The following is a 26,338-nucleotide window of genomic DNA, read 5'->3' on the forward strand; positions in this document are numbered from 1 at the left end:
ACTTTAACGCTTCGATATATTATCGATTAACAATGCGTGGCACTATTGGATAGACTGAAGCACCGCCCAGGTCTCGATCGAATAGTATTGTCGGCAAACAATACTGCCTTGTGTTATTTCTATACTTTTCGGAAGATTGTTTATGTAGATAAGGAAGAAAAGCGGTCCAAGAATAAACCTTGTGGTACTCCCATACCGAGAGGAGGCCCAGGAGACCTAAATTCTATTGTTTATATGTTCCTGTTCGCTGTTCCTTTTATGCCTTAGTGAAATAGCTTTAATTAACGCTGACCAGCGTTTAATTTGAACACAATCAACGGCCTTATATAGATCACAGAAGATACCAAGTGCATTCTGTGATTCCTCCCTCATTTAACCAGTGTCTCATTTAACGGTTTTATTCCACGCACTTTTTTCCACGGATTTTTTTTTACGGTTTTACTATCACATTTTTTTTAAGTTTGGTCGCGCAGCAAAATCCCTATCCCCTCCAAGCCTGCCGTAAGGAACTTCGTTCCAAAAAAAAATATTTTTGTCTAGCTCAACATCCGCTGCATCCGTAGTTCTCATCTTCCCCTATTAAAGGCAAATTGTTTCCTATGAAGTAACTTATGAGAGTTTAAGTAAGCTATTTAAGTTCCTGTATCCCCTAGCTGGGTCAGAGGGCATTCTCAGTGCATCTCCATTGCGATCGGTTCTGCGCATCTCTCTTGATTTCAGTCCAGGTTTTCCGATCTCTTTCGTTTAGTTAATGACAGTCCGCCGCCAGGCTTGCTTTGGACGGCCAGTGAATACCGAGGATATTGCGAAGGTAGTGGTTAACCTTAATGGCTGGTAACCGTAAACCTAAAGTTGATGAGAGATGGACTTGGTGATCTTCCACGTCTCGCACTGGAATTTCTTGAGCTTGAGTTAAAGTATTTGGCTTGTTATTATTATTATTATTTTCAGAAATCCCGATTTTCATAATTCCGAATGGTTCAAAATTCCTCTAATAAAGTAACTCAAATTTACCTTTTATCCAATTTTTATAATTCCATAATATATTCTTAGGATCATCTTAATATATATAAATTACGTGACACGCTGTTTGTCCGCGATGGACTCCTAAGCTAATGAACGGATTTTAATGGGGATTACTTCATGGAGTGCAGTTTGGTCCAACTTGAGAGATAGAATAGTTTTTATTTCGATTCCGGACCCATATTTATTTTTATTTTCAAAATTTGTTTTGTATGGACATATTTTCTATGACAGAATTTATTGACGCACGGTTTGACAGTTCCGCTGTGAAACAATTTCATTATAACAACAGGGAGCATTTTATACGAAATAATTCTTGATGTTTTGATTATTGGCAAATTCCGATAAAACAGTATTTTTTTATTATCTACACAGCAACGTCTGTCGGGGCAGCTAGTACAAATATAAATATTATCAAATATTAACTTACCGATTATAGACCATGGGATAGTCAGCATAATGAGATACATTTTTATTTTTTCTCGTATTATTTATGCATACAGTAAAGTAATCAATCATATTAATATTTTTTTAATATCACTTTCTGTGTTAAAATATTCAAGCTTACAATTAATAAAACAATAACTCGCAATAGTCGCGCTAACTCTTGTCAACCGACTGTGCGATCGTCAACCGGTTATAACCAGTTTCGCCGCGTACGCGTATCAAGAACAAGCGGTCAGTGGACACACACATGCCCCGGATCTTTGTAGAAGGCCAATCGTTTCGCGTGGTCATATGACCTGCATTTTGCATATTCTTGTTTTATTCTCAAGTATAACTTTATACCACGTTTTTTTGTAAGGCCGTTAAAGTTTAATTACTATTCTCAGTATACCGAGTTTCAATAAATCGAATAACAAAAAGTCTGACTTAGTTTAAAATATTAAAAATAAAATATAAATTCTGGCTAGACACAGTTGTAGCCCCAACACAAATGCTTCAGTAATAGTAGACGGTACTCTATACTCAAGGAGAAGAAGTAAACACACAAAAATCATATTTTTTGTGATCACCGACGCTCACATTCTCTTGTAGCACCATGTCAGCGCTTCAATCTTAATTTGGGATTCTGTTGTAATTTAATAAATTAAATATTAGTGAAAATCTATATGTAATGAATATTTTTTTAAAACCAGTACTTTATTATAAATATAAACATAACGTTGTAGAGTTGCTCGAATTGTTGGGGATCCTAGTTCTATAAACTGAATAAACGAAGTAACCAGGAATAACGAACCAGAAGCAGTTTTTTTTAAAATTGCCGATATTTATCAAGAATAGCTCTTATTAATCAGACTCCATCATGTTTATGGATCTAATCATCGTTACCTTATCATTTTTACAAAAAAATGCATTTTTGAAACTTAATAAAATATTGGAATATAATAAAATCCAATTATTTCGCTAACTTCTTATTTATTTGCTACTTTATTTGCTTTTGGTCATTTTATACGATTAGGTACTCAGCAGGACAACCATTTTGCCATATTCATAATAATATCAAGGGATAATATTATATAGTAGATGATTACCTGCTACCGAATGTATTATTTTTTGGTATAGTGAAAGTATCCGATCTATTGATTACCGAAAAAAAAAAAGTGACACGTCCACTCACCCTGTCAAAGTGTGTCAAACTTCCACGGATTCACGTAAACTGTATTATAAATTTTCATGTTTTAACTTATAAAAATGGTAAGAAAGTTATTATTAATGATATAAAGTCTTAAATTACCTGTGGTTACACAAATATTGTGGTGAAATGAAATGAGAAAAGTTGTGAGCCACGTAATTTGTGATTTGTTGGAGTATGTCATCACTTGCATTACGGCTGGAAGCCGACTGTAATGCAGCGATTCTTACGTCCTATTTCTAAATAATTTCGGGAAGTACCTAGTTTTATTAAGTTTTTTTTATTATGATTGTACAGCCTTTGCGGTTGGATATCAAGAGGAAGTTGACGGCGAGGTCAGATCGCGTGAAATGCGTCGATCAGCACCCTACCGAACCCTGGCTTCTATGTTCATTGTACGGTGGTGATGTGAACATATGGAATTATGTGTCCCATTCACAAATTAAGAGATTTGAGGTAAACTTTTAATTCATCTCTGGTGACTGATACTCCAGAAATTTCATATCAATGTAATCTCAATGCAAAATTAATTTAAACAATGTTTATGTATTTTGTTCGGTACTTATTGACAGGTGTGTGATATCCCTGTTAGAGCTGCCAAGTTTGTACCCAGAAAAAACTGGGTTATCACTGGATCAGATGACATGCAGATTCGTGTTTTCAATTATAATACATTAGAAAAGGTTCATTCTTTTGAAGCCCACTCAGACTATATTAGATGCATTGCTATTCATCCTACACAGCCTTATATACTAACAAGCAGTGGTAAGTGAATTCGGATCCTTGTTATATTTTTCTCTCTATTTTCGTCTCAGGAATATTTTGTGCTAAAAATTCAGCCACAAACTAAAATTTGTATTCTATACTTATTATACTTATTTCTAAATGATCAAAGCTTGGCTTTGACCAAGTATATATTTGTGGTAATAACTGGAAAAAACAGCATGGGCAATATGGCTACAAAATATTTCATATATTTTCATTCAAAGTAAGATTTTAAATCACTTACTAAAAGTAAAAGACTACCATTATACACTCAAAAATATATGCCCCCACACCTAAGAGGAAAGGAATCAAGAAACCACTGGCCTCTACTATATACCACTGGACTGGCGGCTGTCAAAGTGCTTTTGTGCCTGTTTGATATTCACCATTTTGGCCCTGTTAGCCATGCAGCGAGTCTGCAGTACTAAAACTATTGATGACTTTGTCAGCAAATGTCAATAGATGGTGGGAAACTATTTACACTAAAAAGATAAAAAAATAATTCAAAATGCAATAATATTTCAGAGTATTGTACATTCCTTTGCAGCCATTTGTATTATATGTTAGTACAAAATTAGTTCTCTGGTCGCTCACAAGTGGCGCTTCAAATAGGCACAAAAAATTTGCTGTCAAACATATATATTGAACAGCCTGTCCAGTGGTATTTATACAGGTCAATGCAAGAAACTCAGTGGCCTTTTCTTGAAAAATTAATTACAAAAACTTTATTATTTAATTGGTTTAGGGTGGTCCCTCCTTACCTAGGTGTGGCTAAATTATATATGTTTTAACAATTCCTTTGAATTTCATAACACATTTGCTTTATACTTTTGGCATAACAAGATTATCACAGTTTCTAATAATCTGTGTCTAGTATGGTCTTACAACGGCTAATCTGAGCTTGCTAGGCCTATAAATATGGTAAAATGAAAATTCTTGGATGCAAATATAGTCTTGAATTGCTTATTTTGGTTACATTACAATTATGTTTGTATCATTATATTGTAATTGTGAATATTTAAATTTAAGAAAATATAAAAAAAAAATTAGGTGACAAATGAATTTAAATACTTTGCCTATATTTTTTGTTTTCATTTTGTTCATTTAGATAGCTAAAATATGTTTTGTAATTATCACACTTCACAGCTGTCAGCTATATTTCTGGTGATAGCAGTCTATGTGCTTATCACTATTTTATGTGTGGTCTGTCATTGTGTATAACAATATTATACCCACTTCATTTTAGATGATTTACTGATAAAGCTTTGGAACTGGGATCGAAACTGGGCATGTCAGCAAGTGTTTGAGGGTCACACACATTATGTGATGCAGGTTGTTATCAACCCTAAAGACAACAATACATTTGCGAGTGCCAGCCTCGACACAACAGTAAAGGTAGGAATAATAGTAATTTGTACATTAGTAATTTTAGTAGTAGTAAATATATACCCCCTGATTCATAATGGTCCGCTAACTTTAAACAGCCGCTTAGGAGTGTTTTTTCTCATTCTAACTTAGGTCAATAGAAGAAGACATAGTGAGAATTAGCAATGCTTTAAGTTAGCAGACTACTATAAATAAGGGGGTTAGACATTAAAATTGATATCTCCTTCACAAATTATTAGTTTTAAGTTTACTGTATACTTGTGATATACTAGATAATATTTTTATTTTATTAAAATATATAAATATCAAATGTAAATTTAGTAATGTTTTTTTAATTTTGTGTTTACGGTTTTGTATATTTTCTTCAACCTGCATGATTGATATTGAATTGTTTTATTAGGTGTGGCAATTGGGATCATCAATATCCAACTTTACCCTGGAGGGTCATGAGAAAGGTGTAAACTGTGTGGATTACTACCATGGTGGTGACAAGCCTTATTTGATAAGTGGAGCAGATGATCGTCTTGTTAAAATTTGGGACTACCAGAATAAAACCTGTGTTCAGTCTCTAGAGGGTGAGTTAAGTTGAAGTTACAACATTTTATTTCAACAATTTACCATACAATGCTACAATCTAGGCCAAATACAATATGCAGTTAATATAGTGCTACCACCACAGATAAAGTACATAAGGAACTCAAATTCAAATATTAAAAAAAAGAATTTGAAAACTACCACCCATTCCAAAAAGTATGCCTCAGACCTGAGAAGAACTGTCGCAAGAAACTCAGTGAGCTTCTTTTTTTTTTGATAAAAATATAGTTACAATTTAATATCATTTAACCAAGCTCAATATTTAATAGCCTGAGGGTGGTCGCTCCATTCCCTATCTGTGGTATAAATTGGATGTAATTCAGTATCTCCACTTGATTAATACTGTGACTAAATTTCATAATGCATATCTTAAGGTTAGAAGTTGTTTTGAGATGAATATTGTTTTGAAGAATACAACAATATTCAACATAGTACAATATATGTTTACAATACTTGACAAAGGTATGTAAGTTATAAAAAACTAACAAACAACATGGAATGATAGTTAAGTTCCTGTTGTCATACATCATTCATCTTTTTATCTATTATTTCAGGGCATGCACAAAATGTATCAGCAGTATCATTCCACCCAGAATTACCAATATTGCTTACTGGTTCTGAAGATGGTACAGTCAGAATATGGCATGCTGGCACTTATCGCCTTGAATTCTCACTTAACTATGGCTTTGAACGTGTTTGGACTATTTCATCACTGCATGGTTCAAATAATGTTGCTATTGGGTATGTATTAATTTTTAGTTATGATTAAATTAAAAAAACTGCAACATTTTCATGAACTTAATTTATATTAATTGTCCTAGATGATATATACTCTTTGATGTTGATTACAAATAACATAACATAATTTATTTTAGCTATGATGAGGGAACCATTATGATAAAAATAGGCAGAGAAGAGCCAGCTATATCAATGGATGTGAGTGGTGGGAAAATTATTTGGGCTAAACATTCTGAGATGCAGCAGGTGAATTTAAAAGCATTACCAGAAGGTATGGAATTTAAACCGTAATGAATAAAATAAACTAACTTATTTCTTCAGAAATGAATGATCTTCGACAAAGATGTTTATATAATGTGTGTTTATTACTCATGCACAAATATTTATATCCCTATTTTGCCTTCATTCTTGTAGGAGTTTATAGGGCCTTATTTGCAGATTGTTTTTCTATTATATATAACAGTATAGTCTATGCCACTCAAACATGTGTATGTAGTAAATTTTTTTATTTATACTGATACACATTTTAGTATACTGTTTCACTTATCTATGTACACATTATTTCTATTACTACTATTTCATTTTCAGGCACAGAAATAAAGGATGGTGAACGTGTACCGGTGGTGGCAAAAGATATGGGTTCTTGTGAAATATATCCGCAAACAATAGCTCATAATCCTAATGGCAGATTTGTAGTTGTTTGTGGTGATGGAGAATATATCATATACACTTCTATGGCTCTTAGAAATAAGGCATTTGGCACTGCACAGGAATTTGTGTGGGCGCTCGATAGTTCTGAGTATGCAACCTTGGAGAATTCAAGTACAATCCGGGTATTCAAGAATTTTAAAGAACGTAAGAACTTTAGGCCTGAATATGGAGCTGAAGGTAATTAAAATGCTTATGGCAATATTTAATAATGAATTTGTTGTTTTGATAATTAATTTACTTAATTGATGATGAAAATATGAGTCTCAAGGGAGTTTGTTAGGTTACTTGCCAAATGTTATCTGCGTAAGCAGGTCTATGAATCAGTTGTTGTGTTATAAATGTAAATGTTAATACAATAGTGTTTTTATGAACCCATTTGAATAAAGATTATTTCATTATGATTTATTTTATTGGTTTCACTTGAAATTTGCTAAAGCCACACGGGCCAGTTGATTGATATATTTGTTTGCCTCTTTAGGTATTTTTGGCGGCTTCATGTTAGGAGTTAAGTCAATAAGTGGAATGGCTTTCTCTTTCTACGATTGGGAGCAATTAGAACTAATAAGAAGGTAAAATATTTTTCATTTTATTACCTCTAATATAAATTTTATCTACCGTGCTAGGCTTTAAGAGATTTGTTATTTTTTTATATTTGTCGTTAATATAATGTGTATTATTAAGATAGGAAATGATGTAATGCTATATTCATAGGTGTAGTAAATGTGTTATAAATAAATTTAAATTGTGATATTCACATGATGATAAGTTCATTTACTGGTGATTTAATAATAATATTAATGCTCGTAACAAACAAATTTATTGGTCATTACAGACCTTGGTCAAGCAATAATATCAAGAAATATACCTACAAATAAAAATGCACATTCCTTCCAAATAGTTTTCACCACTGTCGTCATAATGTGTAGTAGCAGCAGGGCATGTTTTTATTGATTGATACTTTATTCCTAAAACGCTCGGCGAAAATATAAAAAATATTAATTACAACTTGAATTCACCACTCGCTAATTTTTTTGTGTCTTTATTAAAACTTTATTTGTTGAAGCAAGGCGAAATTTTTCACTATTATAGATATGTCATATTTTAATAATTCCCAATATACTATCTACAGATAGAGATGCATTACTACCTTCTATTGTCAGTAATTACCTGTCAATAATCTGAAGCTGTCCCAATATACCCGATAAGTCATTCTTATCGCCTTATATTGGGACGCATGAATTGCAATGTCCATACAAACTTCTATCGCTGGTAAGCTATACGTCGTCCCATTGACAGACAGCGTGTACGGATAATGTGAGTTACCGTCAATAAGTTCATTGGGACAGAAAAGTCAACGATAGTTACGATTTTTATCTCAAGTAAGAGATCTCAATATTGGGAACGGCCGTTAATGGTGCTTCCAAACTAATGTTATGAATGTTTACAAACATTTTCAAACACTAATATTTTTTAGATGTTTTTACTGTTTCTACACTGATGGAAATTGTTTACAAACATTTATAATATCTGAAAACATAACCATCATGATATCGCAGTGGTCCCACACTCTCCGCATACTCTGCTGTCGCCTTGTGACAATATGTTAACAAACAAATTATAACAATTAATGTTTAATTTGTTACAATTTGCTTTTATGCAATATTTAGTAACATGAAAACATTTGTATGCTCCAACACTGCTGTTATAACATGTTTACATTTCATAACACAAATAATTGAAAAAACTATTTATGCCTCCGGTTATAAAAGGTGCGCGATTAAAATTTGATGCTGATCTTTAGGAATTGAATGAAACTCGTGCGATTCCTTTCTTTTTTGATTATTCAGAATTCATGACTGTGACATTTTAAAATAACTTTTTTTATGCAGGAGAGGACAAACGAACATACCTGATGTTAAGTAATCACCCACATTCTTTTGCAACACCAGAGAAATCACAAGAGCGTTGCCGTCCTTTTAAAAAGTGTACGCGCTTGAACGTACCCAAATGTAGCGTCCTGGAAACACCGCACAAGGAACCTCATTCCACTAGCATCGTCTTAAGCAAGTTCTTTTAAACCTGCACTGTGGAGGAGCGCCGCACATTCAGATGGTGCGGATAATATCATAATTTGTGATGTGTGCGAAGGTGGAATTAAAGAGGCAGGAATCAGGTCAAACATCCTCGGAACACTCCCGTGATAAATGCGGTAGAAGACACATAATGAAGCGACGTCTCTAACTGACGCCAAGTGATCTAGCCGTTACCAGAGCAAGTTTAACGTTGACAAGATTCCATCCCCTTCTTATTATGTGCGGATTGTATATCGCAGTAATTTTGATGCGTACCTGCTATGCGTAATAATGTATTTTCTTCTTCGCGTGTTTGACTCGCGAAGGTTAGCAGTCAGCTTTGTAATTTCAAATTTTTGTTCTTCGCGAGGCGAAATAGTTTTGCCGCACTCACGATTCCTGTTCACTCTCGAATGTTGCACAACCAACACTTTTTCTGCGACCTACGCATCTTCTTCCCGTCATGATGAATTGTAGGAGTTCGTACCTCTCGTGCCTGAGTACTTGCCCCAAATATGTACGTAATGTATGTATGGACGAAGAAATTTAATTGTGCATAATTCATATTGACAACAAGAAGTTTTTATTGTAGTTTCATCTGGATGATTGATAATTATGTTATAATGGTAAAAATCTCACATATATATTATATATATATGTATATATTATACCTTCTAGACGTACTAGCGGTGTCTGTTTGTGTAAGCAAGTTGTAGTCATAAGAAATGCCTTATAATTAGCGTCTATTGTGTATTAAAATTAGTCAAATATTTATTAGGCTGGAATTATTGCTCGACCAACGGACAGCGCTGACGTCAGTCTAGAGTAAAGTGTAACCGTACTAGCGTACCATTTTGCGTTTAGTGCTCAGCTGATAGCAAACGTTATTGGACGTAATCAATTGGGAAGAAAAATGAACATTGTACTTCCGTACTATTTTTGTGCAAACGATAACGGAATAAAAGTCGGAGTAAATATCATGTTTACGCAATTATTGTAGAGTATCTAATTGAAGCCGACCATTGTCGTCAGCGCTACATAGCTGTACGCGCGTATTGCTACGTGCGTACAGCTATGCGTCAGCGCTGACTGTACGCGATCATAATATGTTTTCATTGTTAGATATAGCTACGCTTAACCGACGTCAGCGCTCACTGTCGGTCGAGCACTAAATCCAGCCTTATCCGTCATGATATTAAGTTAAGCAGTGCAATGGTTTAAATATTGTATTTGATTATCGTCGTAGTGTCATGATCCTTTCTATTGTTGCGATAGGATCGAGATACAACCTCGGCACGTATATTGGGCTGATAGCGGTAATTTGGTGTGCCTTGCAACTGATGAATCTTACTACATTCTGCGGTATAACTCGAATATAGTGATCAACGCAAGAGCCAATAACACTAATATAACTGAAGATGGTGTTGAGGATGCTTTTGAGGTAAGATTTATTAAAATAATTGCAAACATGTCATATCTATTTATGACTCTAATCTAAGGTGACCAATTTTATTAAGAACTTTCTGTTATCGGCGAAATTCTGCACAATTAACAGTGTCGAATGCTGCCACATGCAAATATACAAAACAATCATATTATATATAAATATAAATGACAATAAGGGACAAGATGAATAGGACATTCAGATGGTGGTAATTGATACACACTGCCCATTACAATGGAGTACCACTGTCAGGAATCTTGAAAAAACCCAAAATTGACCTACAATTGCGCTTGTCTCCTTGAGACATAAGATGTTAAGTCTCATATGCCCAGTAATTTAACTAGACCGAAACACAATACTGCTTACACATTATTGCTTCACAGCACAAAAAGAAGCCCCCATAATCTATCCAGCATCCTGTGCAAAGGAGCCTCCCACTAGTTTTATATGATTATTTTCTGAGTATGTTAAGGCAGCATTCGTACAAAAAATACTTCTCTCTGACTTACTTTGAAAATCCGAGATTGGCGAAAAAATCTTTTCATTCATCTGGTTACTATCATAATAACTTTATTTCTCACCAACAACCAAAATTACAATAGTACGAAAGCTTAAAAAATACTGGGAAATAAATACTTTAAATAATACGAAAGCTTAAAAAATATATAGCCAATATGACACTCACAAATAATGTGGCTTAGTATAACAATATGTGGTAACAGAATTATCAAAATCGGTTCATTACATCCAGATTATTATCCTACAAGTTCAGAAACTCTGCTATCTCTAATATATAATATTAGTACCTATAGATAAGTGACGAAAACAGTAAGGCGATTATTAACTAGTCTCTATTTCACCATGGTTTTTTTATTCTATTCTGACAAAAATATTCCCTTTCTTCAATGACATTCTATACACATTTAAGGACTTACAATTCGTACTCTGGATAGCGGAAAGTGTGCTAACATTGTAAAACATTGTAAGCACACTTTTCTCCTTAGTCGTGTGTCAACTGTCACTGTCTGAATTAAATCTGAACTGAATAATTGTTTTACATTGCTGCTTATTGGCCAAGAATATTTTAAACAACTGGAGTAAATGCGGCAATGTAAAGATATAACAATCGGAGCTTATTGTGGTGTAGTTTGTGACTCGTTCCAAATTTCGGTTTGATTTTATACGACGTGATTTTTTTATATGTGTAGAACGTCGTTGTCTTTCCTTTATTTATGTCAAAATGTCTGTTATAATATTTAAGTTAGCAAATCATGCATGATTCTTTGGAAAGTGTCGTTTTAAAGTTATATGTATTCGATTGTTTTTGTAATTTTACAGGTTGTCGGTGAAGTAAATGAAATTGTGAAGACAGGGTTATGGGTTGGCGACTGTTTCATCTACACAAACTCACTTAACAGAATAAACTACTATGTGGGTGGAGAGATTGTCACCATATCACACCTCGATCATACTATGTATATTCTCGGCTATGTCGCTAAGGAAAATAGGTAAGATCGGTGACATTTTAACTTGTATAACAATACGTATTACATAATGATTAGAGCGAACTTAATAAATTGTTTTCTAAAGGATGAGATATCAGATCAGAATCTATGAATATTAGATTATTTTTATAATTTTAATTTACATGTTGACTAAATAAGGACTAAATTAATGTTTAAAATTTTAACAATCAATAATATTCGTTATCTTGCTTTGATTTGAGTTTGTGTGAGATTGAATTCGTAATTGGGTTATGCTTTGTATATCCCTGGGCAAACTTGAGATATAAGTAACATCTAATAGCATTGTGATTGTACGGGTCTAATGGAAATCCTAGATAAAAACTTATTACTAAATGTCATCATCATCCTATCAGCCGGAAGATCACCACTGCTGGTCAAAAGCCTCCCCCAAACATCTCCACGACGATCAGTCTTGCACTACCCTCATCCAACCTATTCTGGCGATCTTGACCAGATCATCGGGCCATCTTGCCTACCAACACTCCGCCTTCCGGTACGTGGTCGCCATTCGAGGACTTGACTGCCCCAAATACCATCCGTCCGTCGAGCTATGTGCCCTGCCCACTGCCACCTCAGTTTGGCAATCATTTGGGCTATGTCGGTGACCTTGGTTCTCCCAAAGATCCCTTCATTTCTGATTCGATCTCGAAGGGAAACTCCGAGGATAGCGCTCTCCATTGCTCTCAGTGCGACTATGAGCTGTATTAAATATATCAATAAGATAACTTATCATTGGTTTTATAAGGTAAGGCTCATTAGGAAGAATAGAATGACGAATAAAGAAGGACAGAGTATATGGAGATGTAGCGTCTGAAAGGCATGATGTGTGTGTTTTAAAAATGACTGATTGGCAAAAAGTCTTACTTTTTCTTACTTAAGAGCAAATTATGATCAGAAAAGGTGATGAGACAAGCAAGACATTCTGATTCTTGATTAAACCTAGAATTCTGAGTCTCATAGTAGTGTTGGTATAATATATACAGGGTGTCCCAAAGTTATGGGACATGAAGGGAAAGTACCTTAAATATCGAAGATAGGCTATTTTACTGAAAGAAGACTTTAAAAGTTAGTACTTCTGCATTCAAAGATTCTCTAAAAATTACTTGCCTCGTCTGGGAATCGAACCGACTGAAATGTAAAAAAAAAACAACCCTACTTTTATGATGCCTATTAAATAGCCTATCTTCGATATTTAAGGTATTTTCCCTTCATGTCCCATAACTTTGGGACACCCTGTATAGTAAAATATTGTGTTGGACTATGGCACTCTTAGTGATGTTTTTTTGTAAATGTTAATTACAGTAAAGGTAGAAGAGGTATGATTTTTAAGCAATCGTTACATTTGGAATAAATATGTGGCCTATGGTTACACTGTGGGAGCAAACCACAGCGGTAGTAGTAGTATGTTACCACTGAATAAATAACTGTGTACAATTACTTGCAGGCTGTACTTAAATGATAAAGAACTGAATGTGGTATCATACTCGCTGCTACTGCCAGTACTTGAGTATCAGACTGCCGTAATGCGAGGTGACTTTGAAACGGCTGATCAAATCCTGCCTACAATACCGCAGGAGCACCGCACTAGGGTCGCTCACTTCCTCGAGAAACAGGTAAAATTTAATTTTATATAAGATTCTTTATCATGGATTCAATGTATGATTTCATTGCGGACTTTCATGGACTATTATGATATATATTTGACAAGAAACAATCTTACAATGGAGTCTACAAAGCAGTTTCTTTTTTTTTATTCTGCAATTTAACAATGTTAACCCATTTATCGACCATGTGTGGTAATGGTCATTTAGAAGTAGTTAATATTACATATATTATGGAAAAAGGAAAAACCACCGAATATATTTAAACTTTATACTAATTAGGGTTTCAAACAACAAGCATTGGCAGTGTCTACCGAGCCCGAACACAAGTTTGAGCTGGCCTTAGCTTTGGGTGAACTGCGGCGAGCGCAGCAGTTGGCTGAAGAGGCAGCAATTGCTGAAGGTGCTCCATCGAGGACTTCAGCTGCAAGGTTAGTTGTATCCATGTACATATATTGAAAATAGAATTTAAAATCATTTATTAAACGTCAAATAACTACCACCTATTCGAAATAGTATGCCCCAGACCTGAGAAGAATGGCAAAAACTACGTGGGAATTTTGTTCTCATATTATTTTCAATTATTAAATAGACTGAGGGTGTTCACTCCATTCCCAGTCTGTGGTATGGTTAAGAAAATCATGTTATAGTAACCTTTAGCACAGTATTGTTTTGAATTTGGTAACACATTGTTTTGTACATGTACTGGGGCCATTTTGGAAAAGCATATACATCGCCCAATAAAAGACTTACTAACTCGAAATAACCAAGTAGTAGGCATAAGAAGTCATAATGTTTGTTCCTCATGTTAACATTATGATTGTCGCAGTTTCTAGCAAATTCGTCAATGTGCTTATGAGCATAAAAGTTATAGGTGTGTGAAACAGGCACACACTTGAATGCTTTTAATTTTGTTGGATCCCCTTGTTGCATTGAATATTAAAATATCATTTGTTGTTCAACATGTATATGTTAAATGCTCAACCATTTGTAACCCATAGTGTTGTCCCACAATGTATTTAAAATATTTCTTGTTTTCTCAATGTACTGTTCGATAATACATACATCTAATAAGTCGATATATCCTTATATCTGGTGATATATATATATGCAGAGCAGTGATTTCGGTCATGTGACTATAATAAAATATCACAGTTTTTACATAATACTTTTTCATAACTATTAAAAATTTTGTGTGTTTACTTAAAAGGTGGTCAAGACTAGGTTCTGCTGCTGCAGCTGCCGCTGATACAGAACTTACAAAAGCCTGTTATCACAAAGCTAAAGACTTCAGTGCCCTTCTACTCTTTGCAGTATGTACAGGTAATTTTCACTACTTTATTGTGGAAATCTTTATGGAACAATCAATTAAATATGATGTCTTATATTGTGTATTTTAACTCCTTTTCATTTGTAGGTGACAAATCACTATTACAAGAAGTCGCTCAAATGTCTTCAGAGGAGGGTGATGATAACATAGCATTTGTCGCTCGATTCACTCTCAATGAGCTAGATGAGTGTTTACAAATTCTTATCAAGAGAAACAAGCTGCCAGAAGCCGCATTCTTTGCCAGGTTCAAACATCCTTAATTCATTCAATCGCTATTAATTATTTTTTGAGTTAAACCGTTTCTTAGACATTGCAACAATTCTTTATTTTTCTAACATAAAATAATTTTTCTAAAATAAACGTTGCCTAAGTTACACCTTATTACATCAAGTACCTGCCAATAAAAGTTCCGTCAAAATCAGTCCAGCGATTTCAGAGATTAGCCGGAACAAACAGACAGACATACAGACAAAAATTGTAAAAAGTTGTTATTTTGGTGTATGTACCGTATATATATTCATATACATGTAGTAATAAACGGTTACTTCAATATAACAAACAGAAACTCCAATTTTATTTATATGTATAGATTAATTTTTATTTCATCATTTCATGTTATATACATTCTAAATCAGGGTTAATATATCAACCCTTTGCATACTCATATATAAAATATAATATCTCGATTTTCAACTGATTCGATTTATTTTATTTAATTATATGATTGATAATTCTAGATCATACATTCCAACTAAAATCAGCGAGGTAGTGAAACTTTGGCGAGATTCACTCAGTACAACTAATAAGAAATCGGGACAATCATTGGCTGACCCAATTAACTATGAAAACTTATTCCCAGATTACTCGGTGAGTACAACAACTAATAATCTTATCTTTTATAGATTGACTAGCTGACCCGGCAAACGTTGTTTTGCCATATAAAGTATAATTCACGCGATTTTCATCATTTTGTTCTATTGTCAATAGTTTTTGCAACGCACGCAAAAATAGGTTTTCGATTTTACACCTTGTGTTACAAAATAGCAATTTTATTACGGACCCCTAATTTTGAAAAAAAAAAACATAGCCTATAGCCTTCCTCGATAAATGGACTACCCAACACTGAAAGAATCATTCAAATCGGACCAGTAGTACCAGAGATTAGCGCGTTCAAACAAACAAACTAACAAACAAACACTGCAGCTTTATATATTAGTATAAATTACGAGTGAGAAAGTACTTTTAAGAATAATTGTATAATTTCCACTCATAGATATAGCCAAGAGATGTGTTGCCAGTTTTAAAAATGATAGTATGCTCCAAGCTGAACGTCCTTACGTTGTGTCCGTTCGAGAATACAGACGCCGTCAGTTAAATTTATAAAATACACACACCTAGTGTAGGGCAAACAGTCTTATACGAAACACGCGGTTTTGGAATACCAGATGACATGTGTGGATTTTCCCATACTTTTCACGCTATGTCTGTTGGTGAAAGTTGACTGCCAGTATTAACCGCCTGTGTACTGATACACTTGTAAGATTATATTTGCATCGTTTTTTTTTGGGGCAAAATACAGTTGCACAGGTGTATGATGAATTGAGTTTACCGGTAATCTACATTGAACATGAGTTTTAAGGAAGGATTGATCTTTGTGTGTTGCTAATGTGACGAATTCTCACAATCAAATGCGTAATAAAACTGCTTGCTTCTTAACAACAATTATATTACTTTTTATCACTCTTGATTATTACTTACTTTAAACTTCTTACACAATTATTAACAATTACAGAGCTTAATATTCAACGTCTGTCTCCGACTAGACGCTCGAACAGAATGCCCCCACATTTTCATAAGAATCTAATATACACTATTCGTTTTTCATAGACTAACAGATTTTCGAACCGAACAACTTACTAATATCGCTTAAAACACAATATGAATCAATTACAATCATTGACTAGAGTATTATAAATTGAATATAAATAATAAAAATAAACTTGATTTAACTGACTAATTAGTAAAACAATCATAAATTCATTACACTATAACCAAACACTTAAAGAACTTGGTTGTTATTTTAGAACATAGCACTTCTACCCTAAACACTGGTAGGTCTATCGTTTAGATATACTGAGATTGAATAGTTACTTATATTCCACAGCAGAGCATATATTTATGTGTTTCTATTATATATCTAATACTATATATTAATTAACACTAAAGCCTTTTTTACAAATAACCTCCGAACAGTGGCTGGGGTTTTATTATTAAAACTAGCTGACCCGGCATTCGTTGTTTTGCCATATAAAGTATAATTCACGTGATAGTTTTATAAGTAATAAAATATTGCCTATATATATATTGTACATCATTTTGTTCTATTGTCAATAGTTTTTGCAGCGCACGCAAAAATAGGTTTTCGATTTTACACCTTGTGTTACAAAATAGCAATTTTATTACGGATCCCTAATTTGAAAAAAAAAAACATAGCCTATATATAGCCTTCCTTGATAAATGGACTACCCAACACTGAAAGAATCATTCAAATCGGACCAGTAGTACCAGAGATTAGCGCGTTCAAACAAACAAACAAACAAACAAACACTGCAGCTTTATAATATTAGTATAGATTACTACATTTATTTATCCTTGAAGCTATTATGTATTTTATGGAGCCTACTAAAATTAGTAACAAGCAATTTATATTCTTACGGCCTTATAAATAAACTTGGTTTAAGGTTATAGCCGAGAATAAACCAAGAATATGCAAAATGTGGACTATATTGTTGATATAGTCAATACAATGATAATTCTGAAGTTTTCCGAATGTCTGGTAGACTTGCAAATAAACGCGGGAAACGTTATACGTCCGAATAAACAAATCATAACCAAATGTCTATTTGTTAACATTTTGCCAAACATAAGTCTTGCTTTATTCTCTAAAACAACTTTATACCAAGTTTATTTTTAAGGCCGCTAATGTTGTAGTTTTGAAGATCACTATTAAGAGCAACATTACGACAATATTTCTAAACATTTTTAAATTTTCAGTTACACTGAGAATGTAAACAGTCTATTATAATAGAGATGATTATATCTTTTCAGGAATCCATAGAGCTGCAACATTTCCAAGAGATGCTGGGCTACCAATATCATGCTGATTTATCAAATTTACCAGAGAACTCCAAGGAGACAAATATAGAGCGTAATCTTGTAAAGGAGATGGCGGATTTTGAAGCGAGAGGTCTCTACAATCGCGAAATCAAAAAGTAAATTGATTTTAATGTTCTAATTATTATAGATACATGCCACAACTCAATTCTACTATCACGGTGTTAATTGCCTTAAATTTTCTACAATTCAGTGCTTAACTATATCTATAGAGCGTACTTATACTTTGCTCAGACTTTACTTACGTAAATCTTAGCCGAATGTAAGCTTAGCATGATTTTTATAGTCATGTCACATCTGAAATTATGCTGATAGCACCATTGATAATTTAAGTTGTCTTACTTTTAATAAAGAGTCGAAAGTGCATTCCATTTATGGGTTTGTCAAGTATGTAATAATAATAATATTGACTCACTTTTTATACAAATTATCTTGTCCTAAATTAGGCATATATAGCCTTTGTTATGGGTTGCAAGACAACAATATATTTAATACAATATACTTACTTAAACAAACATCAATATTCATGATATAAATACTTGCACCTACTGAGATTTGAACCCGGGACCTCTAGCTTAGTAGGTAGGATCGCTAACCACTCGGCTATACAGGTCGTCTACCATGATACAGGATGAGACAGGATGTATACCATGGTTTTCATTCTGGATCTTGAGATAGGAATGTGAAGTGAATGGTAAGTGAAGAAATAGAAATATATTTATTTACCATAGGGATTGACAGTAACTTAACATATTACAACAACACTTGGTTCACAACAAACTTCAAGAAACTAGATCAGTTAGGATATGGGCCTATATATATTATATTAAAAAAAGAAGTGTTAATATATATCTTGAATTTGTGCTCAGTGAGTTCTGTCTGTATATATGTCTGAGTATACTATCTGGTATTTTAAGCAATGGTCATTTCTGTTTGCAGACATAATTTACAGAGAGTTCTGTTGGCGATACTCTTTACTTGAAAACTGTTTATTACACTAAACCTTCTTACTGATTTGCCTACTGGGCAGAAAGGTTCTGTGAAATTGTATTTCTACTTTGTAATTTTTTTTTCTTGTGTGGCTATTGAAGAGTTTTAAGGCTCTGCAGTTTATTTGTTCAATTGGTGTACTTCATCAATCTATAAAAGAGTCGGCTTCACCTCCCTTCATTACACTCTCATAGGAATAACTGATGTCCAAGGATTGTGTGAGCAATTCTACCATTAGAAATTGGGATGTGGCCTGAAATTCATAAACCAGCTAATGGAAATGAAGTAATGTGGTTTTTCTGTTGAGATCAAGATCATACTGTATGGTGACTACGATAGAATAAGATGTATCGAAGAAAGGAAGACTGTTTTGTATAGTTGAGTTGAAGAAAAAGTCATTTACGGTCAGTTTATAACAGCTGTATAGGACGAGTGGGATAACATTCCACAACAAGAGAATGAATCACAATCTTGTGTTGTGGAATATTCCTCATCTGTTCCATGAGCGACCATGGAGAAGCCCAGAGAGGAAATATATTGTGTATAGTGTTTGTTTCTAACATTTCACAAATATATACCTGTTGAAGAAACCACATTAGCTAAAGTGCAGTTTTTAAATGAAATATCAATATTTTTTAACGATATGTTATAATTTTACTGTGGGGTCATGCCGCCGACATTGATGTAGTGTTGCTCTACAAAAGAGAGCTGTTCGTGCTATATATCAGCTTGGTTATAGACAGCCTCTCAAAGAAAAATTTAAAGAAATAAATATTGTGACCGTTTATTGTCAGTAGATTTATGAAAATTTAATATACTTCCACAAAAATCGTCACCTTTTTGCTCTTAATAGTAATTTTTATTATTATAACACTAGAAATAAGGGATTGCTTGTAACTATTTGTAGTAGGCTTCATACGATACATAATAGCTTTAAGGGTAAATGTATACACTTCTATAGTAAAGTCCCAGCCACTGTTCCAGCATTATCTATAAATAAATTCAAACGTTTTGTAAAAAAATGGCTCTGTTGTAAATCCTATTACTCCACAGCTGAATATCTAAGTGATCGGACAGCCTGGGACTAGATTATGATTATTTTATAGCGATAGAAATGACTGTACAATATTGTATATTTTTATTGAAAAGAGCCAAAAAAAAAGAATGCTGCGAGAGTTTCTTGCTTTCTCCCTTCTTCTCTCTCAGAGCGCCATTTGCTTCCGAAGTAGTAGTAGTAGTATCTAGTATATTAAAAATGACATCAAAAAGAATTCAAAATAAATCAATTTTTAGAAAATAAATGCCTTTTATGCCTTTATCTACAATTATGTTGCGTTATTATTTTTTGTTTCGCGTTAAAAAAAATTAAAACTCTTTCAAAACTATACTTAAGAGTTGTTTCGATTTTTTTATGAGAAATGTTTAATATTATTACATTCCAATGTATGATGATTATACATTATTGGGTCTCCTAATAGTGTTGCATTAAAGCTGTTATGGGACAAAGTGTATTATGTGCGTGTTAAAAAAATATTCCTTAATCAACAGCGTCTCCAGAAAGGCAGAGAGTGCAGAAGAAGAAGCGGAAGAGATAGAGGATTTGGAAGCATCTATAGAGGTTGAGAACACACGTAAAGATTCCATTGACACAATGGATGAAATTGAAAGAGAGATTGAGGATATTACTTTAGACGATGCTCAATATCTTATGGTAAATATTACTTTATTGAATTTCATACATTCAGCTAGTTATAGCTTCCTCTCAATCAAGGTATTTTTTCCATGTCCTTTCATATAATTGTAATAAATTTACCAGTGGGAGGTACCTTTGCACAGGAAGCCGGCTAGATTATGGGTACCACAACGGCGCCTATTTCAGCCGTGAAGCAGTAATATTATGTAAACATAACTGTGTTGTGGTCTGAAGGGCGCCGTAGCTAGTAAATTACTGGGCAAATGAGACTTCACGTCTTATGTCTCAAGGTGACGAGCGCAACGGCACTGCATTGTAATGGGTAGGGCGTATCAATTACCATCAGCTGTATGTCCTGCTCGTCTCGTCCCTTATTTTTACTTAAATTGATAGTTTGCTATGTTTCTCTTTCTGTAATTATTTTTATCAATCGTTCGTGTCACCTGAAAGTATGTGATCACCGCGACCGAACCTTTAAGAAGCGAAGTCACAAGAGCCTACATTATGAATTACGTGGGTAATTCGAAAACGGAAACCATATTATAGGTACAAACGTGGGGGGCGAGGATCGAACCGGGGGCTCCGTGATGAGAGTCAACGGTTCAACCTGTTGCCACACTGAAGCTTTTTATTAATAGTACAATAATTTCGCTCAACATAATTATTAATTTAATTAATGTAATTTTTTCTCCTTCAGGATTCATCGGAGGAAATCGCTTTACTTGAAAATATATAGAATGTTTATACTGTATAATAAAATATTGTTACGATCATATAAATGTGTATTTCATAAAAGTGTTAATACAGCTAAGATTATCATAGTATTATACTTATTTACTTCGCAATCGTTAATTTTCCGCATTTGTAACTCGTAGGGTCAGTATTTTTAACATTGGATCATATATTTATTCATGAATACAATTTTTTAGATAATATTGATAGTGTATATCGTAGATAATGAAAATAATAATCTTTGAACGTGAAAAGTGATACTTAAAGGCTAGTACGATATGACAATGCTCTTCGCTTTATTTTTTTAATCTTTTATTTCAGAAACAAAATTACATAGCGATATATAAATAGTTTGTTTATCGGCAATAGTTGTCGTGTTTCGCATATTATAAATATTTGTCTCCTAGCCAATAGTATTTTTTTGTGTGTAACAATTTTATTAAAAATAAAACAATGTTTGTAAATGATATATTAAACATAAGAGTAATATCATTTAATGGACGTGTTATCGATGCAGCAAAAACGGATTGTTAATCGCGAATATCTCAAAATAAGTTTAATGATTCACTATTCGATAGGCAACACATAGTCGCTTGAACTCCGTTGCAGATTCATTGCGGAAAGTTCTTCTTATCAACTTAGTTAAATTGATTTATGAGATTGGATCCATTAGTTATTGCCTACGACCTACATAAATAGATCATTTATTTCTGTCTAAATTTATAGATGTAACTTATGATTTTGTAATTCCATTCCGACTATTATAATAATCGAGAGACAATTAAATTGTTATTTGTGCAACAAAGCATATAACCTATATTTGATAAGATACAATGTAACTTTATTCATTGTACCGAAACTAGAATGTTCACATAAATATTTGATTGGTATTAACAAAAATTAAAAAAAAATATTATACTATTTAACTTGCTAAGTAATCTCTACATAATAAAGCCATGGAATACAATGGTTGTAATTCAATATTTATAAATTTAAATAAAATTTTTTGGGATTCCTTTTTAGACGATATTTAGTGTAATTTTAGTTAGATAATCTACTTTGTAATAGAGTAAGTTTATATCTTATACATTAAAATATAAAAATCAGCATGATTTTCTTTGAACGCCTCATCGTAATGTATTCTTCATTTATTTATGTTTGTTTAATAAAACCCGTTATAAAAAATCAATAAAATTTCAATTTTCTTTAAAGGAGTATATAAATTCACTTAACGTACTATTGCTGTCATTTATTTTTTCAATTTATTTCGGAAAAATTCTCCAAAGTTTGGGAAATATATTTCACTTAGCACAAATTTTTTTTTGTGTCTATTACAACGTAAAGCATTATGAAGATTGTTGTTCAGATGAAAACCATCGAAACTGTCCGTTGAGAAATGTCCTCTTTAACATATAAGTGAATTAACATGCATTTCAAAATTATATATTCAAATATATATTGTAAACAATACCTAATTGCATAGTTACACTATATTGTATCAATTTGTATTGTAAATAAACGTTTCATAAAGTAAATTGTATGTTTATTAAACTATTATAAACCTTTTAAATTTCTTTACATTAATTTTTTGTTCCGTTGCTATCAATGGAGGGTACAAAATTATATATTTAAAAAAGGGGTATTTGTGTCAGAATATACTATTATTATGTCCCGTAAGGTACATGTCTTGCTCACTAAAATGGCGTTGTTTGCGACTTCGTGCACCGGGTCGTCTCCTTCCCTCAAATATGTGCGAAAGGAATGATGGCTGGTCCAACTTACGAACGGGTGCTGCTTGTTGTGGCAGGTCGACCTGTTATTACTAAAAATCAGTGTATTTGTTGGATGCGATTACTAATTAAGACCGTAATCACCCTTACACAGTCAATGAATTTAAACTCTAACCCCCTTATTCATAATAGTCTGCTAACTTAAGGCATTCCTTATCTATTAAACAGCTTGCCTGAGGACATCCGACTAGAAACCAGTAAAAGAAAATTTAAAACTAAACTTAAGAAATATTTATTGTCAACACTGCCTTAAAATTAAAATTAGATTTTTTTTTATTATATTTTTTATCAATATTTGTTGATTACACTTTTATAAAACCAATGTTCTAATAAGCATTAATGTATAACAAGAGACTTGATCCTGCAGACAAACTGTCCAAACAGTTTTGCGGAACTATGTTAGCTTTTGAGATTCTTTCTGTAAATGATTAATAGTATAAATAAATAAATTGCTAATTCTCACTCTGTCTTCTTCTATTGACCTAAGTCAGAATGAGAAAAAACACTCCTATGCGGCTGTTTAAAGTTAGCGGACCATTATGAATAAGGGGGTAAAGGTTGATGCATCCAATATAGGATAATTTTAATGTATACAGTTTATTCTTTATTACTTTTTATGAAATATTTGATGTTTAAAACGCTTTTAACTAACACAATTCATATATTTGTTTACCATTTTGTTATGTATATTACAGCCATTGTTAAATTATCTATTGATTTAAAAGAGGGGCCATTGAGTTTCTTGTATGGTCTTCTCACGAGCTCAACTTTTTCCGAACATATGGTATTCGGTAATTTAAAAGAAATATTTATAGCGACGATTCAAAAGTGCTTAGTTTAAGCCTAATTGAAAAAGTTTATTTTAATTTGACTTTTGGAGTGGATCAACAGAATGGATTTAACAGAGGAGTATTTTAAGCATTTTACTGAAAATATTTTATTTGCATTTGCAACAGAGCAGAAAAGAAAGAAAAGAAGCAAAACCAGAGCAGTATAGTATAGTATTCCAACACGACGGAGCGCCCATGAAAATTCTCGTGAAGTGCGACAAAACCTTAACGTTCGCTTTCCGCGAGGAAAAGTCTGCCGTTGAGCACCGTTGCCGTGGTCTGCTCATCCTCCACATCTCTCAGATTTATTTGAAGAACAAAGTGTATTCAACCTTTTCCCAACTGTGGTCGAAATGGAAGAAATGCGTCACAAGACACTTTGAGCTTATATGAATCTATACAATTTTATTTAGGTTTTCCTTCGACGTACAATAAACTACTAGACTCTCAGTTATGCTCAAAAGTTGTCTGAAGCAAAACTCTGCCGACGCGTCTATTAGGCAGAGTTTTCGTTAAATTTGACAGCGCTTTGAATTCAAAGCCGCTGAATGATAGTGTTCAGTGAATAACTGCCCAAATAACATCATATCCAAACTTAAAAAGGATGGAGTGTCCTATTTCAAGTAAGTGACCCTTTAAATTAACTAAATTATGTTACTAAGTTGACGAATTGCTAAAATAAAATACATTGCTAATGAAATGGTTTGGTTCTAACAAAACGATAAGAAAAAGAAGTAAAGTTCTACTTAAGTCATACTGTTATAGCACAGTAGACATGTATCAGTATGGAAACCAAGCCTTGTTGATAAAATACCTACATGTGCGTACACTCCATTGAAGTAATAGGGTTGTCAGGTTATTTTTCTAACCGACTTTAAAAAAGGAGAGACTTTTGGAACGAAGCACTTATGGGGCGTTGCGGAGCGTAAAAAAGTAAAAAGCGTAAGATTTTTATGTATAGTGTATGTATGATAGATAGCCATACAGTGTATAATGCAATATTATAGTCTACATGATGACTGTTATGTAATATTTTTAAACAACATTTTATTGAGTGTTTTTTTTTTGGAAATATTGTTTTTGGGTATTTTTTTTTTAATTTTCGATGAAATGTTTTATTTGAAATATGTGTTTTTAAACTTTGTCCGTTAAAGTTTCAATTCTACCACAGTCTGAAGAAACTCTTCGCTGCAGTCATCCCTCAAACATGTCTAGACGGGACAATTATTGTTTTCGTGAATGTCAATTAAGAACAAATTAACATCTATTTCGAGATACAAGATGGTGGATATGACTTTTTTAATAAAAATCAATATAGGTATCATTTTCGAGCTTTTCGGGAGTGTCAATAATGAATATGACATCTATTTGAGATCCAAGATGGTGGATGTGACTTTTACAATAAAAATAAATTGGGTATCATATTCGAGATTTTCGGGAGAGTCAATCATGACACTTATTTCAAGATCCAAGATGGCGGATGTGACATTTTCAATAAAATCAATATTATGGGTATCATTTTGAGATTTTCGGGAGTTTCGATGTACACACAATTTAATTTCATAAGTCCAGCATTATCGGCTTCAACACCCTGGAGAATCATGAAAACAACACCCATGATAAAAAGGTTGATAATTTCATGTAGCTACAACTTGGATTTAAATTTTGACAGAACTATCAGTTTGAGCACCCTTAAAAACCATGAAAACGACACCCATGTTACAAAAATTGTCAATTTCATACGGATAGAAGATAGCAGATCTTGGATATACATTTTGACAGCTTTATCTATTTTAGAGCACTATCAGTTTAAACAAAAACCATGAAAACGACACCCATGATGCAAAAATTGTTTACATATCAATCTTGATTCACTGAGAAAATAAGCCACCATTTTCTTAATAACTTCGACTTAATTTTCGTAGTCAAATCTACAATTATCAAGGTTATTATCAAAGGTTCAGGCTCCAACTTAAAACCATAAACAGTGGTAAACCGCAAGGATTTGTGCTATCTTATTACCTCCTTCAAATTTGCAGTATTCATTGCTATGCAAGCGATAGTACAGAGTATGCTTCTAAATAAATCTAGCCGGTATAGCGTCGACGAGAACAAGAACAAACTTGTGCCTGAAATCAAGACTTTGCTATGCAAAGCCTAGGAATGGGCCAGCAAGATAGTCACCGTGTGCATTCACCGCTAAAAAGTCTCCCTTTATCGTAACCCCTAGATTCGACATCACTTCTCTAACTACGACAGCTTGCTTGTCGGCACTAATTGGGCTTCACATGTCTTGATCAACG

At 33.3% G+C, this 26,338-nt stretch overlaps 1 protein-coding gene across 2 annotated transcripts; it reads left to right on the plus strand.

Moving 5' to 3' along the window:
* The first annotated feature begins 2,613 nt into the window (after nucleotides 1–2,613).
* On the plus strand, nucleotides 2,614–22,950 carry LOC126978336 (coatomer subunit beta'). 2 transcript variants are annotated; one of them, XM_050827077.1, is made up of 19 exons: nucleotides 2,614–2,721; nucleotides 2,957–3,115; nucleotides 3,232–3,424; nucleotides 4,671–4,819; nucleotides 5,211–5,385; nucleotides 5,959–6,145; nucleotides 6,280–6,413; nucleotides 6,731–7,030; nucleotides 7,332–7,422; nucleotides 10,201–10,366; nucleotides 11,708–11,877; nucleotides 13,340–13,508; nucleotides 13,779–13,927; nucleotides 14,707–14,819; nucleotides 14,914–15,070; nucleotides 15,564–15,693; nucleotides 17,935–18,098; nucleotides 20,539–20,701; nucleotides 21,381–22,950. In XM_050827077.1, exons 1-19 carry the CDS (start codon nucleotides 2,719–2,721, stop codon nucleotides 21,417–21,419), a joined length of 2,811 nt encoding a protein of 936 aa, XP_050683034.1. In that variant the 5' UTR covers nucleotides 2,614–2,718; the 3' UTR covers nucleotides 21,420–22,950. The 2 variants fall into 2 exon arrangements, with proteins under 2 accessions (XP_050683034.1, XP_050683033.1); XM_050827076.1 differs by lacking the exon at nucleotides 2,614–2,721 and having other exon boundaries at nucleotides 2,945–3,115.
* The last annotated feature ends 3,388 nt before the right edge of the window (nucleotides 22,951–26,338 follow it).

The sequence above is a fragment of the Leptidea sinapis genome, chromosome Z, assembly GCF_905404315.1.
Source record: "Leptidea sinapis chromosome Z, ilLepSina1.1, whole genome shotgun sequence".
NCBI lineage: Eukaryota > Metazoa > Arthropoda > Insecta > Lepidoptera > Pieridae > Leptidea > Leptidea sinapis.